The sequence below is a fragment of the Microcaecilia unicolor genome, chromosome 4 (assembly GCF_901765095.1).
Source record: "Microcaecilia unicolor chromosome 4, aMicUni1.1, whole genome shotgun sequence".
Lineage (NCBI taxonomy): Eukaryota > Metazoa > Chordata > Amphibia > Gymnophiona > Siphonopidae > Microcaecilia > Microcaecilia unicolor.
This window is the reverse complement of record NC_044034.1, coordinates 279,860,332-279,878,738: the sequence shown is the minus strand read 5'-3', so window position 1 is coordinate 279,878,738 and position 18,407 is coordinate 279,860,332. Positions and strand designations below refer to the sequence as shown.

General features: G+C 43.9%; 1 protein-coding gene across 2 annotated transcripts in view; it reads left to right on the top strand.

Moving 5' to 3' along the window:
- Window positions 1-18,407, top strand: part of SHROOM2 (shroom family member 2) — a 290,687-nt gene that overhangs the window by 204,944 nt on the left and 67,336 nt on the right. For both annotated transcript variants that reach the window (XM_030201621.1, XM_030201620.1), the window contains one exon: window positions 9,515-12,056. In XM_030201621.1, the coding sequence (XP_030057481.1) occupies window positions 9,515-12,056 (2,542 nt within the window). The remainder of the gene's footprint in view (window positions 1-9,514; window positions 12,057-18,407) is intronic.

The window sequence follows — 18,407 nt, the reverse complement described above, 5'->3', positions numbered from 1 at the left end:
CTTCCAGTTGTCGTATTTGATGAAGTTTCCCCTCTTTATAGAAGCGTAGAGCAAAAGGGTAGCTCCATCGGTAACGAATACCTTCTGCCTGCAAAAATTGAGTTAAGGGTTTCAACTCCGCTCTTCTTTTCAAAGTGGCGGCTGCCAGGTCTTGGTAGCAAGCAATTTTGTAGGATTCCCATTGAAAATCTGGGGCTTCCCTAGCCGCCTGCATAATCTGTTCTTTTATTTTAAAGTCACCAAAACAGGCTATTATGTCTCGTGGTGTATTAGCTCTGGGCGTTCCCAACGCCCGATGAGCCCGCACTATTTGTATATCCAAGGGGCTTTTATTGACTTTCATTGTTGCCAGCCATGCGCTCGCTATTTTTTGCACCACAGTCTCACTATCTGAGTATAATGGTACTTCTGGCAGTCCTCTGAACCTCAGATTATTTCTTCGATTGCGATTCTCGAGATCCTCTAATTTGTCCCATATTTGCTGAAGTTCTTGTTTAGATTTGCTTGCCTGCTCATTTAAGCTCTGTACGGCCTCCGCTTGTTCTTCTAGCCTGTCTTCAGTCTCTGCCACGCGGACTCCCAAGGCCCCAATCTCACCTTTCAGATCCGTCCCCAGTAACGTGAGATCAGATCGCATGGCTTTGAGATCTGACTGAATCTCCTTTATCCAGGATCCGATATCCTGTAGCGTGGTTTCCTCAGGTTCCGGGACATCTCCTGTTTCGAATAGAGGTGGGGAGTCATGCAGTTGCTGCTCCGGTGATAGATTGGGCCGCTGTTCCGTCGGAGCGCCGCCATGTTTTTTTTTCCCTGCTGATGCGCTCTCGAACGCGAACGCCGACAGAGCCAGCATAGCTGTTTGCGATGTCGATGTCATTCTCTCCGCTCTTCTTTTATCTCGCTGCTCCGTATTTTCTGCTGCAGATTGAAGCTCTTTCTTAGGATTAATGTGCTTTAGTTGCTCGGGGTGTGACGGAGCTTTCAGCTCAAGCTGCCATCTCCGTCGATGACGTCACTTCCTCTCCATATGTGGTATATTAAGTGCTAAATAAACTTGGAATCTTGAGGTTTCTTGGGATCTTGACTAGGGCATAAGCCTCCTGTCTATTTCGGAATGAGAAAGTATCTTAAGTAGAAACTGTGATTTTTTTTTTTCTCCTGTGGAGGGACAGGTTCTATAGCTTTGATTTGGAGAAGGTGGACTTTCTGCTGCAGCAAACTCAGATGATGGAAGAAGGTTGGGTCCACAGTAGGCTATGATCCAGGGTATGACCAGTGAATCTGAGACAATATCCCTCTCATATTTTAGAGGACCCATACGTCTTGTCATAATTTCCAGCCAAAACAGTAGGAAAAATTGAATTCTGCCCCACCCCCCCTCGCAGAATAAATGTTTTGTAGAGACAAGAGGTCTGTAGTAAAATCAAAAGGAAGGTTGCCATGTAAATTAAGGAGGAACAATCTGCTTAGGCCGAGTTCTTTCTCTTTTCCTTGGCCTAGTGAGCATGAGCCTGCCTAGGTTTTTGGTAATAAAATGTTGTGGTAAAAATAGCCATGTTGATACTGATTTGAGACTAGTGTGTCTAGCAGAAGCAAATCTGTTTTTCAAAATAACTGTACTGAATATGCATGAGATAAATTTGCATGAATTGCCTCCATTTTCTAATGTAGATATTCTGAAAAGCTGACTGGATTGAGAACCCGTAATATAGAGGGCTGAACTCCTGAGAGATGATGAAGAGTAGAACAATGATTTTTATTCCTGTCAACAGTCTCTTTCACTTTATAGCTGAATAGCGAGTCTCTAATACAAGGAGCACCCACTAACTTAAAGTAGACATCGTTACACAGTTTGGATGCCTGCAGCCATGACAGGTGTCTGGCTGCAATTGAAGGATTTATTTTGAAAACCTGCTACGGCCATATTGGTTGCATTGGACTTAAAGGGTTTTGGAAAACAAGCCTTTCAATTGCAGAAATAGAGACCCTGTCCAAAGTCTCAAAGACATCATAGGGTGATCTGATACACTTTTATCAGGTTCCTGTAGTACAGAAGCTAGCTGTCCTTGAGCTTGTGTATAAAGAGCAGGCTGCGTGCGTCTGGTAGCGCTATATAAATGCTATTAGTAGTAGTATTAGTGAGAAAACTTGCACTTTGTGAAAAATAGAATGCATGTAGTGTACCATATGTAGAGTTGGTGAGTGGCTATATAGGTAATATAACATAGCTCCCTGAAAAATGTTTTTCCTCAAGTGATCAGCAATTGAGCCATTCCGTGAAGGAGTAGTATAGAAATTTCTGCATTTGTAGCTTTTCTTTTAGCTGCTTCCACAGCTAAGAGTGAGATTAGCTAGACCTTATTAAATCCTGGAGTTGGTTGATAGTCCAGGTCTGAAAAACATACTTTGTCTGAGATATATGTGTATTGCCATTGTAAAATATACTTTTCCTGTGTTTAAATCCCAGCATTGTACTCGCGTATATATAAGTAGCACCTTTGCTAAAATTGCTATTTACATGTGTTTGCTAATTTACATATACAACTCTGTTTTTTTATGCATGTAAATGGTGCTTGAGGGTTCTCAGATTAGCCCCTGAGTGTACTGTGAATTATGTACTGAAAACTAAAAGCTAGTACTTATATGAATATGTTAGTGCAAGCAGAATTCTCTAAAAGACAATCCTTGTTGACATGGTCTGGTCAGTTACTAGATTAGAATGTATTGTCAGTTTCATTAGTGAAATTTCTGCCTACTAGTGCTACTAGACAGACCCAGCTAAGACTTCTGATTATTTCTGTGCTTGCAGCTAGTTAATCATGCAGGCACACCCTGTTTGGCTTTGGTAGCCTTTGCGTGTACCATCTCTAGTCAATATCCTTGCAGAACTGGACACAGTTCTTCAATTGAGATTTCAGCAACAGCCTGTAAAATGGCATAATCCTCCTTTTAAAAAAAAACATTATGTGGACCCTAGCATCTCCCAGGCTGTTGCCATTGTCTTTTTCCAGTGTTCTGCTGCCTTGAAATCAGCCATTTTGAAGGCAGATGAGGACCTTATTGCCTATCCAGTCTGCCTGTACATTACCATCTTCTATCGCTTCATCTCCCTCAGAGATCCCATGTGCTTGTCCCAAGCTTGCTTGAAGTCGGACACAGTCTTCGTCTCCACTACCTCCACCGGGAGGCTGTTCCATGAATTCTTCACCCTTTCTGAGAAGAAGTCTATGTCCAGTCCCTTTTTTCAGTAAATACCATACAGTATTTTATTACTTTTGCTTTCCTTATCTCCCTCCACTTATTTTTCTCTCTTTTTTTTTTTTTAACTGCATTTCAGTCCTACTTGTGACATCTCCTCTCAATGTCATAACTGAAAATGTTTTGAATAGTTAATAATGATTAACAGCAGCCAAATTGTAGCGTAGTGATCTATCTTTCGTTTCCTTTCTCCTTCCCCCAACTGCAGCTTGCTTATGGCATGAGACCTGTCATTCGTTTCCTTTCTCCTTAAGCCCTTTTCTTTCCTCTCCTTCCCTGGCTTTCCAATTACCCTTTCCTGGAAAGGAAACATTTGGGATAGCGTTTCTCCTCCTCCTGTTGACTCTCCTCTTTTTTTACTTTGAGAAAGGGTAGACACAACCCCTCTACTCCTTTTAGGCAGGACCAATCCCTTCCCAACACCAGATCATATGGAAGCCTTCCTGCGATCCTTCCTGCTGCTTCTGCAATTGAGTGGCCATCCAATGGAACACCTCCTTGGGATCCATAGCGCCAAGCCACCTGCAATCAAACTCAAACACACTCGCATGCACTCACACACTCTTCCTTTAAGCCATGTTAGGGTAGCTTATACTAATTGGCACTGGAATCACTCCCCCCCCCCCCCCCCATAAACCCTTAGCCTCCTTACAGTGTCAGCCAGGTCCCACACTAGGTACGCTTACCTGGCATGGCTGCTGACAATCGCCTGACTAAGGGTGTTGGGGTTCTTGCACCAACCAGGTCAGCAGCAGGGAAGTTCCAACGATCCCATCCTTGTTGCCATTGTAGCATAGTGCAAGGGCGTGGTGCAGTCCTGATCACCTGTCTTAGCCGCTTCAATTTCAGGATTGGAAAAGAAGAGAAAAACAAATCCAGATCCTAATCTGGTCTGGTACTTTCAATTCACCAGTCAGTGTTCAAAAACAACAACATCCAAAATAGCTGGAGGCTATAGGAGATCACATAGCCAGTCTACTTTGGTTTATGATACCTCAGCCCTGAGGGGAAAAAGAACATAAGAGTAGCCAGACCAATCTAGCCCAGTATCCTGTTTCCAATAGTGGCCAAGCCAGGTCAAAAGTACGTGGCAGAAACCCAAATCGTTAATTAATTAAAACAGCAAAATGGAGTATTTTTATGAGTATCAATGGTGAAAAAAAATCAAATAGGACTATTCAAATGGTAGACAACAATTGTATATCACGTATCAAGTCCACAAAGTAAAATCAGTGTTGAGGCATCATAAACCAAAGTAGAACCTGCTTCGGGGGTGATGGCAAACCAGGTTGCTGGATAAAGATTCAGCCGTGGTACTCTAACTGTCAAAAATTCAACTGGGAACCCCAAGAAGTTAAACTCAACATATACAAAAACATGGACTGATGAGACAAAGTCAGCACGGATTTAGTGAAGGGAAGTCTTGCCTCACCAATCTAATGCATTTTTTTGAGGGGGTAAGCAAACATGTGGACAATGGGGAGCCGGTTGATATTGTATATCTGGATTTTCAGAAGGCGTTTGACAAAGTGCCGCACGAAAGACTCCTGAAGAAATTGCAGAGTCATGGAATCGGAGGTAGGGTATTATTATGGATTAAGAACTGGTTGAAAGATAGGAAGCAGAGAGTAGGATTGCGTGGCCAGTATTCTCAGTGGAGGAGGGTAGTTAGTGGGGTCCCGCAGGGGTCTGTGCTGGGTCCGTTGCTTTTTAATGTATTTATAAATGACCTAGAGATGGGAATAACTAGTGAGGTAATTAAATTCGCCGATGACACAAAATTATTCAGGGTCATCAAGTCGCAGGAGGAATGTGAACGATTACAGGAGGACCTTGCGAGACTGGGAGAATGGGCGTGCAAGTGGCAGATGAAGTTCAATGTTGACAAGTGCAAAGTGATGCATGTGGGTAAGAGGAACCCGAATTATAGCTACGTCTTGCAAGGTTCCGCGTTAGGAGTTACGGATCAAGAAAGGGATCTGGGTGTCGTCGTCGATGATACGCTGAAACCTTCTGCTCAGTGTGCTGCTGCGGCTAGGAAAGCGAATAGAATGTTGGGTGTTATTAGGAAGGGTATGGAGTCCAGGTGTGCGGATGTTATAATGCCGTTGTATCGCTCCATGGTGCGACCGCACCTGGAGTATTGTGTTCAGTACTGGTCTCCGTATCTCAAAAAAGATATAGTAGAATTGGAAAAGGTACAGCGAAGGGCGACGAAAATGATAGTGGGGATGGGACGACTTTCCTATGAAGAGAGGCTGAGAAGGCTAGGACTTTTCAGCTTGGAGAAGAGACGGCTGAGGGGAGATATGATAGAAGTGTATAAAATAATGAGTGGAATGGATCGGGTGGATGTGAAGCGACTGTTCACGCTATCCAAAAATACTAGGACTAGAGGGCATGAGTTGAAGCTACAGTGTGGTAAATTTAAAACAAATCGGAGAAAATGTTTCTTCACCCAACGTGTAATTAGACTCTGGAATTCGTTGCCGGAGAACGTGGTACGGGCGGTTAGCTTGACGGAGTTTAAAAAGGGGTTAGATAGATTCCTAAAGGACAAGTCCATAGACCGCTATTAAATGGACTTGGAAAAATTCCGCATTTTTAGGTATAACTTGTCTGGAATGTTTTTACGTTTGGGGAGCGTGCCAGGTGCCCTTGACCTGGATTGGCCACTGTCGGTGACAGGATGCTGGGCTAGATGGACCTTTGGTCTTTCCCAGTATGGCACTACTTATGTACTTATGTACTTTAACACTGGAGAAATAAAAACATAAATGAATCTACTTTTTTACTGAACATAATGCAAAGACATCTGTGATGCACATTTTCCAAATCTAGCATATTACAGTTAATTTAAAATTAAACACTTTTTTGTACCTTTGTTGTCTGGATGTTTTATTTTTCAATAATATTGGTCCCAGTTTTCTTTTCTGCTTTCCTGTCTTCTGTTGATTCTGTGTCCAGTGGCTGCTGTCTATTTGTCATTTGTGCTGTCTCCTTTTGTCTTATTCCATTCCCTCACTACATTTGTCTCTGACATATTGATCTTTCCTGTTTAGCTCTTTCCTCCTTTTTTCTTTTCTGCCTCTGTCCACTCAAATTTCACCCTCTCTCATTCTACCTTTCCTTTTTATTTTTCAGCTACTAAACTTTGCATCTCTTTCCTTCACCCCTCAGCTCTCCCATTTTTTATTTGTTTTTTCCCAGCCTCCTATTCCCTTTTATCTTTTATCTATTCCCCGTTACTTCATTTCTACCCTCTGTACTTACTATCCTCTTCGCACTTATCTTCTTGACAACCCTCCCATGGCCTTTCTGGCACGGTTTAGCCATTCCTAGCATTTCCAGCCTTGTAGCCCTGCATCTCCTCCCTCTCTGTCCCTGCTTCTCGCCCTCCTCCACACACTTACTACTACTATTTAACATTTTTAAAGCGCTACCAGGGTTACGCAGCGCTGTACAATCTAACAAAGAAGGACAGTCCCTGCTCAAAGGAGCTTACAATCTAAAGGACAAAAAAGTGCAGACAATCAAATTGGGGGCAGTCTAGATTTCCTGGATAGAGGTACAATGGTTAGGTGCCGAAAGCGACATTGAAGAGGTGGGCTTTGAGCAAGGATTTGAAGAGGGGCAGGGAGGGGGCTTGGCGTATGGGCTCAGGGAGTTTATTCCAAGCATGGGGTGAGGCGAGGCAGAAAGGCCGGAGCCTGGAGTTGGCGGTGGTGGAGAAGGGTACTGAGAGGAGGGATTTGTCCTATGAGCGGAGGTTACGGGTAGGAGAGTAAGGGGAGATGAGGGTAGAGAGGTAATGAGGGGCTGCAGATTGAGTGCATTTGTAGGTTAGTAGGAGAAGCTTGAACTGTATGCGGCACCTGATCGGAAGCCAGTGAAGTGACTTGAGGAGAGGGGTGATATGAGCATATCGTCTAGGCGGAAGATAAGACGTGCAGCAGAGTTCTGAACGGATTGAAGGGGGGGATAGGTGGTTAAGAGGGAGGCCAGTGAGGAGTAGGTTGCAGTAGTCAAGGCGAGAGGTGATGAGGGAGTGGATGAGAGTTTGGGTGGTGTGCTCGGAGAGGAAGGAGCCTGGCATCTCTGTTCCTTCCCCTTCACCCCTCCCTCCAGCAACTCCCTGTCCCATCTCTCTCCATTCTTGTTCCCCTGTGGTCCAGCATCTCTCCCTCTCTCTTCCACACTGTCCTCCCATCCTCCTACTGTCCAGCACCTCTTCCTCTTTCTTCCCCCACCCATTGTCCTGCATCTCTCCCTCTGTATCATTCCCTCCTTCCATCTCCCATTGTACAGCACTCTCACTTCCTCTTCCTCCATCCCACTGTCCAGCATCTATCCCTCCCCTTCTGCCCCCAAGTTCAACATCTCTCTGTCTCTTCCTTTTGTCCCGCTGTCAACATCTCTACCTTCCTCCCCTCCCAATCCAACATCTCTCTCTCCCTTTGTCCAGCATCTCTACCTTCCTCCCCTCCACCAAAAATCTAACATCTCTCACTCTTCCTCCATCCCCAGGTCCAACATCTCTCCCTCTCTCTTCCTTCTCCCTCCCTCCCATTATCCAACATCTCTCTCTCCCTTCACTACCCCCATCCATGGTTCAGCATCTTTTTACATCCCCCTTCCACAGTCCAGCAGCTCACCTCCATGGTCTAACTTAGTTTACCTTCCAAAAGTCGCTGGCAGTGGTGAGCATTCACAAATACTGCTTGTTGCCAGCCCTGAAGCTGCACTACATTCGGCCCCTGAGGAAACAGCAAGTTATGTCAGAGAGAGAGGGTGGGACATTGTTGAGAGAAGGTGTCGGGGCCAGCAGCAGGCAGTGTTTGTAAATTGCCCCCACCATAGGCATCTTCTGAAAATTAAATTAAGATAGACCAGGGAGGAGGGAAATCTGGAAGAGGAGATTCAAGAAGAGATGCTGGACAATGGACAGGGAAGGGGATGCAAGAAGAGATGCTGGACCATGTACAGGTGGGGGGAGGGGGCGGGAAATCAAGACAAGATGCCAGATGAGCAGACGAGAGTGAAGGTAATGGAAGTTTCAGATGCTGGTCTGGAGCAAGGAGGGATGGGAAGCATGCTTTGAGGAAGACAGTGACATAAGTATTCAATCAGGCAGCAAGAAGGCAGCAGGCCCCAGATTCTGTTGGTGGCAGCTACAGCAGCAGTCACTGAAGTAAGGGAGCAGGAAAGGCACAAAGTGCAGCATGTATAGCACACTGTGCCTCTGCTTCCTGTGCTCTGTTCCACTGCTCTTCAGCAGCAGAGAATTCAAATTCTATATTTCTTTTTATTGGCTGTCTCCCTGTGATGCTGCACCTTGAAAAGTGTCATCTGAGGCCCCTGCCTCAGCTGGCCTAATGGTAGAGCCATCCCTGGGAGCAGAGGAGTAGCCTAAGGGTTATAGCAATGGAAAGAGAATTAGGGAAGCCATGTTCAAACCTCACATACACTCCTTGTGATCTTGGAAACTCATTTAACCCTCCGTTACCTCCGGTACAAGCTTAGATTGTAAGTCCTCTGTGAATAGGGAAATACCTACTGTGCTTTAATGTAATGCACCTTAAGCTGCTACTGAAAGAGATGTGAGCTAATTAAAAAAAAATCAGGAGCTATATTGTCATACATTTGGTCTAAGAGTCATGTTAATTTGCATAGCTAGTTATTTAAATGGGTTGGCAGGCTTTCCATTAGTGGAGGGCTACAGATAATGAAACTTTTCGTGCAAGCACATGGCAATTTTAGGATATTAAAATGTCTAATAAGCAGGGAAAGAAGCCTTGAGCATGATCATATAGGTTATAATCATGGACTGGAGAAATTACTTTTATCACCTTGCACCTGGCTATCCTGTTTCTAATTCCAATAATAATCATTTTGCCTTTCCTCTTTCAGAGATACCATGAGCTGTCTTTTGCAGAAATTAGTTTTTTGCACCTCCTGAAAAATGGAGGTGTTGACACTTGAATTTCTGAAATCCTACTACATAATAACATTGTTTTAGAATCTTATTTTAATGGACAATACAGAATAAGTACCATATTGATGATATCTTATGTTCACCTGTTTTTCCAGTAAATTCATTCTCTTTGCGTGTGTTGAAGTATGATATTGTATCTTTTGTTGGTATTGGAAGATATGCACACAGTACAGTTTATATGAAAATGCCATAGAAAACTCCTTTTCTTATTGGTAAATAGCCTTCATTGTAATCTATTCCTTTGTTTTTCTTTTCCTGCAGCTCTTCCTCTCATGATTTGTCGAACTCTTGGGATCAGATAAACCTACAACACACTTATGATCATTTTGGTTCTCAAGGGAGTATGGACAGTTTAGACCACTCTTCTCAAACTTATCATGGGAGACTAACTTCTGCCAGGTCCAATCATAGCATCGATCGTCTAGGCAACCAAAGTGCACACGATTCAGCTTATGGCTCTTTTTCTACAAGTTCTAGCACCCCTGATCATACTTTATCTAGAAATGATGCTGCTTCAACAGAAACCATGATCTACAAAGTTGGCCGCTGGGACACTACAAAGCATGGGGATAATCTGCACAGCCAGTTACCAACTGATAATAAGCTGGAGGGAAAACAGGGATATTCACCATCCCCTATACCTTATGAGAGCAACAGGAATCCAAGACCAGAGGATCATTCTGATGCTAAGCTCTCTGGTAGTGGAAGATCGAACTTTGGGCCTGTCTGGCATGTTCCTGACAAGAAAAAGGCATCATATTCTCCACCTCCCCCTATTCCTCCTCTTCGCAGTGATAGTTTTGCTGCTACTAAAGGTCACGAGAAAAACCATGGCCATATGCACCCAGAGAGCACTAGCACCCAGCACTTTACAGTCCTAAGCAAGTCTCAGCCTAAGAGTGAATGGAGCTCAGGGACTTCTGATTATCAGCAGACATACATTCGAGCAAATAAGGGCTCAGCAGAAATGAAGCGGATGCCCTCCTCTGCTGATAAGTACAACAATAATGTATCAAACACCAATAGACTGCAGTCCTCTTTGTCTAGTACCGATGTTCGATTTGCACAGTCTGCATATGGTTACCATCACCAGCGCCAGCATAGTGATGAAAGTACTTTCTTCCACAACGCTAGAGTTTCTGCTTCACCTAAATCGCAACAAGATGTGACCTTTCACAGTAGCATTAAAGATCAACCTTCTAATCGTCTTCACTTATACAGTTCATCAAAAGTTGGAGTGCCTGGTGCCTTGTCCTCTGCCAACATTGCTACTACTGAACAAAACACAGAGAACATTGGACCAAGCCGCTACTACTGTGTGACCGCAAAACAGCAAATGCAAGGAATTGCCGAACCAGCACACACAAAGGCAGGTATTAGAAAGGCAGGTGATGGTGATGACATCCCTTCTGCATTACCTGAAAATTCTTCCACATCCACTGTGATCCAAACTCCAACATGCTACCTACCTCAACAACATGACAAATCTTCACTTGAAGCCTATGAGAAGAATGGTTATCTCAAACTGGAAGGAAGGAGTGGTAGATCTGCTGCAGTGGAAGACCTCAGAAACTCCAATTATATTGAAAGAACCAGCACAAGGAATGAAAAGCAAAGGGCCATGGCTGCAGAAAATAGATGTCACCAGAAAGATTTGAGCAGTGATGAAGAGAGTATTAAAATCTCCCCTCAGAGTACACCAATGTTGCACTCTTTAGCTCAAGAAGGTAAGAGCTGTCTTGTATCTGGAAAGGAAAGATGGCCTTCGGTTGATGCCCTGATGTCAAAACAGCCACGCAGGAATGATCGTTATGCAACAGCTCTGAGAAATGAAATCCAGGTAAGGCGAGCGCGGCTGCAGAAGAGCCAAAGCACAGTAACTTTGTTTGGGCCAAGTGAATTGGAAGAGCACACTGGAAATTGGAAGTCTGAGTCAACAATGAATCTCGTTTCACCATCAGAGAGCTCTTTAACCAACACCTATAAAGACCACTTAAAGGAAGCCCAGGCCAGGGTCCTCAAAGCTACTTCTTTCAAACGCCGGGACCTGGAGCCTGGGCCATCTGATCATCCCTCAGATTACAGGACTCATAACCACAGATTCTCTACATCACCTTTTCTTTCTGAAGATGCCTCAGGACTTTCTGAGTCTACTCAGATGAAACTAAATCTATCAGGAAGCAGATCTCAACATGTTTTGCGCATAGGAGGTAGAAAACGGTTTACAGCTGAACAAAAATTAAAGTCCTATTCTGAACCTGAGAAGATGAATGAAGTAGGGATTTCAGAAAACCATCGTCATCACTGTCCAGACACTTCTGAAAATGTGCTTGCTTCATTTGCTGACAGGTGGAAGTTTTTTGAAGAGACCAGCAAATCCACACACAAAAAGCCTGTACAGAAACCAACTCCAGCTAGCATACGTGAGGAACGTCCCGAAAGACTTCTTAAGAAATCTCACGGAAATGATACAAGGGAATCGTGGCAGGAGAGGAGGGTCCGGGCTGCTTCCTTGGGATCTGAAAATATACTTGACCCAGAGGAAAGAGCTAGGAATCGCTTGTATTGCAGTGGCCACCTGGCCTCTGCCAAATCATTAAAACCTGAACAGTCCAGAAGGTTAGGAACTTTTGCAGAATATCAAGCATCCTGGAAAGACGGGCAAAAACTTTTAGAAACCAAGAGTTGTGGGCGATACCATTCAGCTGACAATATCCTTGATGCAGGCCTTGAACAGTATGAGAAGCCTCAGTATAGACATGAGAGGTCCCAGTCATCACCTTCCACAGATTATCATGCATCAGTAAGATGTCTTTCATTTTTATTTATTTTATAATTACTAATTCTCTGCACATACAAAGCTTAAATATCTCCAGTAAGATGTCTTGCTTTCTTTAACATTTATTTATATTATATTTACTAATTCTCTGCACATACAAAGCTAAAATACCTCAAGTTCAAGTATATATTAATATAAAATGCCAATGTAATTATGTTCTACTTTCTCAATAGACATATGCTACACAATGTTCCATTAGCAAAAGACCTGTGCCTTGGAAAGAGAATGTTTCCTATTTAAATGGCCTAGATGGTTGCCTTAAAACATATAAGGGTTTTTTTTTACTAAACCGCAGTAAAAGTGGCCTGCGGTATTGTGGGTGCGTGTTTTTGGTGCACACTGGGCCATTTTTTTTACCGTGGTTAGGAAAAAAGGCTTTTTATAAATGGGGCAGTAAATGGCTATGCGCTGAAATTTAAAATAGCGCAGGGCTATTTACTGCCTGACCCTTCACACCACCCATTGACCTAGTGGTAAGGGCTCATGCGCTACAAATGTGGTATTCATGCAGTGTGTGTCAATGTGGCCACCCTGCCGATTACTACCGGGAATGCTCCAGCGGTAGAAAATAGAAAAATATTTTCTACCTTGGAAAAACAGCACAAGCCAGCTTCGAAATTACTGACGGGTGGGCACGCTAACTGAGTGGTAGTGTCGATTTGGATTGTGATACATGCGTTGTGGCTCTACCTGCCGCTTTGTAAAAGGGCTCCCTAATGCTGAGCACTTTTTTTGCCTTGAAAAGGCCAAGCAGAGCTCATGAAATTCCAAGAAAGGTTTAGTCAGAGGTGCTTGGGGGGTGGAGGGGGGGGGGGGGGGGGGGGGGGGAGACAACCCCAATTTTAATTTTGTTTAATACTGGGCTTTGGATTGCACTTGTGGTGGGCTTGTTCACTGTGCACCAGATTGACAGCTGGACCAAATGTATCGTATGTGAGGCTGATGTTATGAAGGCATGTGAAAGAAAAATATGTAATTCAATTACTGGCAATTCTGTTGTATACTTTCCTTCAGTAATTTATCACATCGATAAGTCATTTTTGAACAATATTGGCACGGTTTTTGGATATTTTGGGATAGATGGACAGCCAGTAATGTGACATTAATTTTAGTGTTGGACCTTATACTATTATGTGTATTTGGTGCTCAATATATGGATTGTGGAGCCACCGTGCCAGCACTATCCATTTAGTTTAGGCCTGATATTCAGCAGGCTTAACTAAACACACAAGCTATCCAGATAGCGAAGATATTTAGCCACTATCCGGATGATTTTTTGGTCCATCCTCATTCCGTCTCAAACCAGGCCCCTTATTACACAGATAGTATTGGGCTGTTCAGTCATAGCATCGGCCTGATGCTGTCTGTATAAGTTCTAAAGATACAAAGGTACTGGAGTTATATGTTCACTGGTTGCCAGTATAATGTCTTTTTTGCTTATCTAGTTCTGTTCACACTGTTTTTCCTGTGGCTGTGAGGAGGTGCCATCAGCTGTGAGCTATTTGTGTACAACATGCAAAAGCTCTGTGCAATGCTCTATGGCCCCAGGAAGCGCAGGTGCATGGTTGTAGAGAGGCAGTGGCATGGGCAAAATGAAAGAAAAATGGTGGTGCTCTAGTACTGTTCCAAGCCCATGGCTTCTGAAGTAAGACTGATGGAGGAGAGTTGTGAACTTTCTGAAGTTAGGCCATGGTGATGTTGAGCTAGGAAATAGGGAGCTGGAGTATTGTGGTTACAGTGAGGTTGGGGGGAAGGAGAATAGGGACTGCTGGAGTTATGATATTGGAAGAGTGGAAAACAGAGTGCCATGTTGAGTAATGGGATCAATAGCTTTGGAAGTTAACCAGAGAAGTATTTTCTTTTGATGCCACTGGAATTTGCTCCAGGGAATGCCTCCAGAGTCCACAGATGATAGCGTAAGTGTTCTTGAGCATATTCATACTTATACCCACAGAAAGGTTGGCCATCATCCAAAGCCCCAACTTCTTTGTGTAAAATGTACTCTCCCCATGCAAAGAACTTTAAATATTGCCGTCCCTGAGACTTGTGAATTGGGACAGGGCATAGGCTTTTGAAGGGTTCTGCCATAATATCTACCAGTGCCATCTACTGCTGGCTAAGTACCTGGGAATTTTTTCTTTTGTGAGTTCCTAGTAAGATGAGTATCTGCCATTTTTAAAAATAAAATGAAGCTTGTTCTGAGCCCAGGTTATAGAGATTAGACAGTGCTACTGGCCATGAAAGAGCTAGTTATAAGTTTCTGTTAGTCATGGTTGTATGGGCTATACACAGTGTTGTACACAGAAGAGACGGTCGCGGTTTGCGGACCTTGCAATCAAATGAAAAGAGACAGATGAGACAGAGCAAATGAACAACAGGCTTGGGGTGAAAGTGCATGAATGGGAAGAACAAACTGTGGTAAATAAACACGCTTGGTTCTTGCATTTCAAGCAGCTAGATACTGGAATGCTCTTTCTTTATTCATTAGACATGAACAATTTAGGAAAATTTTGAAAACTTTTTTTTTTTTTGTTTAGTAGGTTGTATTTGTGCATTCACTACTAGTTGTGTTTCTGAGAAAGTGTTATGAGTTTATGCTTATGGCTTGTTCCTAATAATAATAATAAAAATGATTTAAACATAAATTAGTTTTTAACTCTGGATTTGCTGTATGTTCACTAGAAATGGCTAGTGTTCTTTTATGTTATCCACACTGAGCCTAACTGGTGTGTAGCAGAATATAAATATTGTAAAAACATTTTAACAGAGTAGTTCTAGAGGAAAGCAGACTTCGGCCTTCCTTGAGTCTATATAAGAAAACCAGGAGGTTGGGAGGGTGGAACAGAATAGCTAGTCAGAGTTAAAGACCTTTGCCCTTATTCCAGTAGCAAAGAAATAGATATGAAGGTGCTTATCCTGGTAAGCCGTATTGTAGAAAATCTTTAGCATCATATCTATGTTAATTGAATGTTCTGTTGCATGCTTATTAGGTGTATAATTAGTATTATGCTAACATTGTATTATATCTCTGGTATTTGAATTCCAGTGCTGTTAAATGTGTACATTTTTGATACTGTTTCACGGTAATTCTATTATTAGGTTTCCATTAACTCATTTCAAGTTTACCTCATTTATTGTACTTATGTTTATTCTTGGTTATTTTACTATTGTTATGCTGTTAACAAATTTAAGTTTTATGTTAAACTGTAGGGCGCCTTGGGTGAATCTCTTCATAAAAGGGGTTAATAAATCCCAATAAATAAATTTAATTAATTAAAAATATAGCTTACAAGGTCAGAAAATATGAATGTTTCAGGGCACATGCTTTTTAACATAAATGCAAGAGAGCGTGGACAAACAGGCGACCAAGTTTGTAAAGTTACTCACCTTTACTTGAAGAACAGAGAATAAGTACATAAGTAATGCCACACTGGGAAAAGACCATAGGTCCATCGAGCCCAGCATCCTGTCCATGACAGCGGCCAACCCAGGCCAAGGGCACCTGGCAAGCTTCCCAAACATACAAACATTCTATACATGTTATTCCTGGAATTGTGGATTTTTCACAAGTCCATTTAGTAGTGGTTTATGGACTTGTCCTTTAGGAAACAGTCTAACCCTTTTTAAACTCTGCCAAGCTAACCACCTTCACCACGTTCTCTGGCAATGAATTCCAGAGTTTAATTAAGCGTTGGGTGAAGAAAGATTTTCTCCGATTTGTTTTAAATGTACTACACTGTAGTTTCATCACATGCCCCCTAGTCCTAGTATTTTTGGAAAGCGTGAACAGACGCTTCACATCCACCTGTTCCACTCCACTCATTATTTTATATACAAAGAGGTGGGAAAATGTGGGATACAAATGCAATAAATAAATAAATTAATTAAATATACCTCTATCATGTCTCCCCTCAGCTGTCTCTTCTCCAAGCTGAAAAGACCTAGCTTCCTTAGTCTTTCTTCATAGGGAAGTCGTCCCATCCCCGCTATCATTTTAGTCGCCCTTTGCTGCACCTTTTCCAATTCTACTATATCTTTCTTGAGATGCGAGGAACCAAAGACAAGCCTTTTAGGGGAAAATTTTATAAACGACCCAGGCATATAGAACAGTGTCTTACACACTCGAAAGGGCATTTATAGAACTGCCTTGGCATATGCATGCATAGAAGCAGGCACTAGTAAATCATAGCACCTATTTGTATGCAGTATACAAGCTGTGTACAGCGGCAGCTAAGAAAGCAAATAGAATTTTAGGAATAATTAGGAAAGGAATGGAGAACAAAAATGAGAATGTTATAATGACTTTGTATCGTTCCATGATGCGACTGCACCTCGAATACTGTGTGCAGTTCTGGTCACTGCATTTCCAAAAAAATATAGCGGAATTAGAAAAGGTACAGAGAAGGGTGATGAAAAAGATAAAGGGAATGGGACGACTTCCCTAAAGGTTAAAGCAGCTAGGGCTTTTCAGTTTGGAGAAGAGATGGCTGAGAGGGGGAGATATGATAGAGGTCTATAAAACACTGAATGGAGTGGAATGGGTAGACGTGAATCACTTGTTTACTGTTTCCAAAAATACTAGGACTAGGGGGCACACAATGAAGCTACTAAGTAGCAAATTTAAAACAAATCAGAGAAAGTACTTCTTCACTCAGGCCCTCATGATCAAAAGCAAACTCTGGCGCTAGAGGCTGTTAACGCCATACTAGCGCCAGAGTTTGCAGCCGACCCATGATCAGAGCCCTCGAGCGCTTGAAACAGCGCACTCGAGGGCTCTCAGCGCAAGTAGCATGCAAATGCATGCTAAACAGGGCTTCTAGCGCAATTAGCTTGCAAATGCATGCAAATTGGCGCTTAATGCATTCATCCTCAATGATCAGCGACCAGCGCGCCAAAGATTGGGTTGCTGGCCGCAGCAAAATCAACGCCAGCTCCGAGCTGGCGTTAGATTTTGCGGATCATTGGGGAGGAATGGTGAGTCCTGTCCAGCATGCAGTTGCATGCTGGCAGGCCCCCCTTCCCCCCCAAGGCAAACGCGAATGGGGGGCTGGAGGTCCGGTGGGTCTCCAGCCCCCGAAACCCCCAGAAATCGTCGATCCATCAACGGGGGTGGGTCTCCAGCCCTCGAAACCCCCAGAAATCATTGCTCCATTGACGGGGGGGGGGGGGGGGCTGGAGGCCCACCCCAAATCCTCCCCCCAGCGTTGTCTTTAAATTCCCTGGTGGTCCGTGGTGTCGTGACACCCCTCTGGCCCCGTCCCGGCCCCCTCCTGGCCCCCCTACCTTGTGTTGGAAGAGGGACGCAGCCTGCCTGTCTCCCTTCTCTTCCAGTCAGTCGATGCCCAAAATGGCGGCGCCCAGCACCGCCCACTGTATCCTGGGATGCACTGGGCGGGGCTACAGACCATGTAAGGGAATCGCTCTTAAATCGACACTACGGACCACCAGGGAATCTAAGGACAACGCTGGGGGGAGGATTTGGGGTGGGCTGGAGGTCCAGCCCCCCCCCCCCCCCCCCCCCCCCCCGTCGATGGAGCAACGATTTCTGGGGGTTTCAGGGGCTGGAGACCCACCGATCCTCCAGCCCCCACCCCACCCCCCGTCGCTGTGTGGGAGGGTGGGGGAGGGTTTGGCCGGCGGTGGCCACAACATTTTCTGGGGGTTTGGGGGTGGCCTCATTGTTCGGGCCTCGGGGCAGGCTGTTTGACAGGTTTGGGCTTTTGACAGCCCAGACCTGTCAAACAAGTGCGGGAGGATTGTGCTGAGCGCATGCTTGGCACAATTCTCCCACACTTTAAACATGATGATCAAAGATAATAGCGCTGCTTAGATTTGCATGCATTATCTTTGATCATCGATGCAGAAAAGCCCTGCACTGTCCCGGCGCTATTTTTAGGGCGCTGTTTGGAACAGCGCAGGGCTTTTGATCATCTGGGCCTCAGTAAGTAATTAAACTCTGGAATTTGTTGCAAGAGAATGTGGTAACAGCAGCGCAGAAGGGTTTTAAAAATATTTGGATAATTTCTTAAAAGGAAAGTCCATATGCCATTATTAAGATGGACTTGGGAAAATCCACTGTTTATTTCTAGGATAAACAGCATAAAAAGTATTTTACTGTTTTGGGATCTTGCCAGGTACTTGTTACCTGGATTGGCCACTGTTGGAGTCAGTATACTGGGCTTGATGGACCTTCGTTCTCTCCCAGTATGGCAACACTTTAGGAGCATTTTTAGGGGTGGAGAACGGGCGGAGCAGCAGCGGAATTGGTACTGATGTGAATATCTTATAAAATACACACAAACATGCTGATTCTTA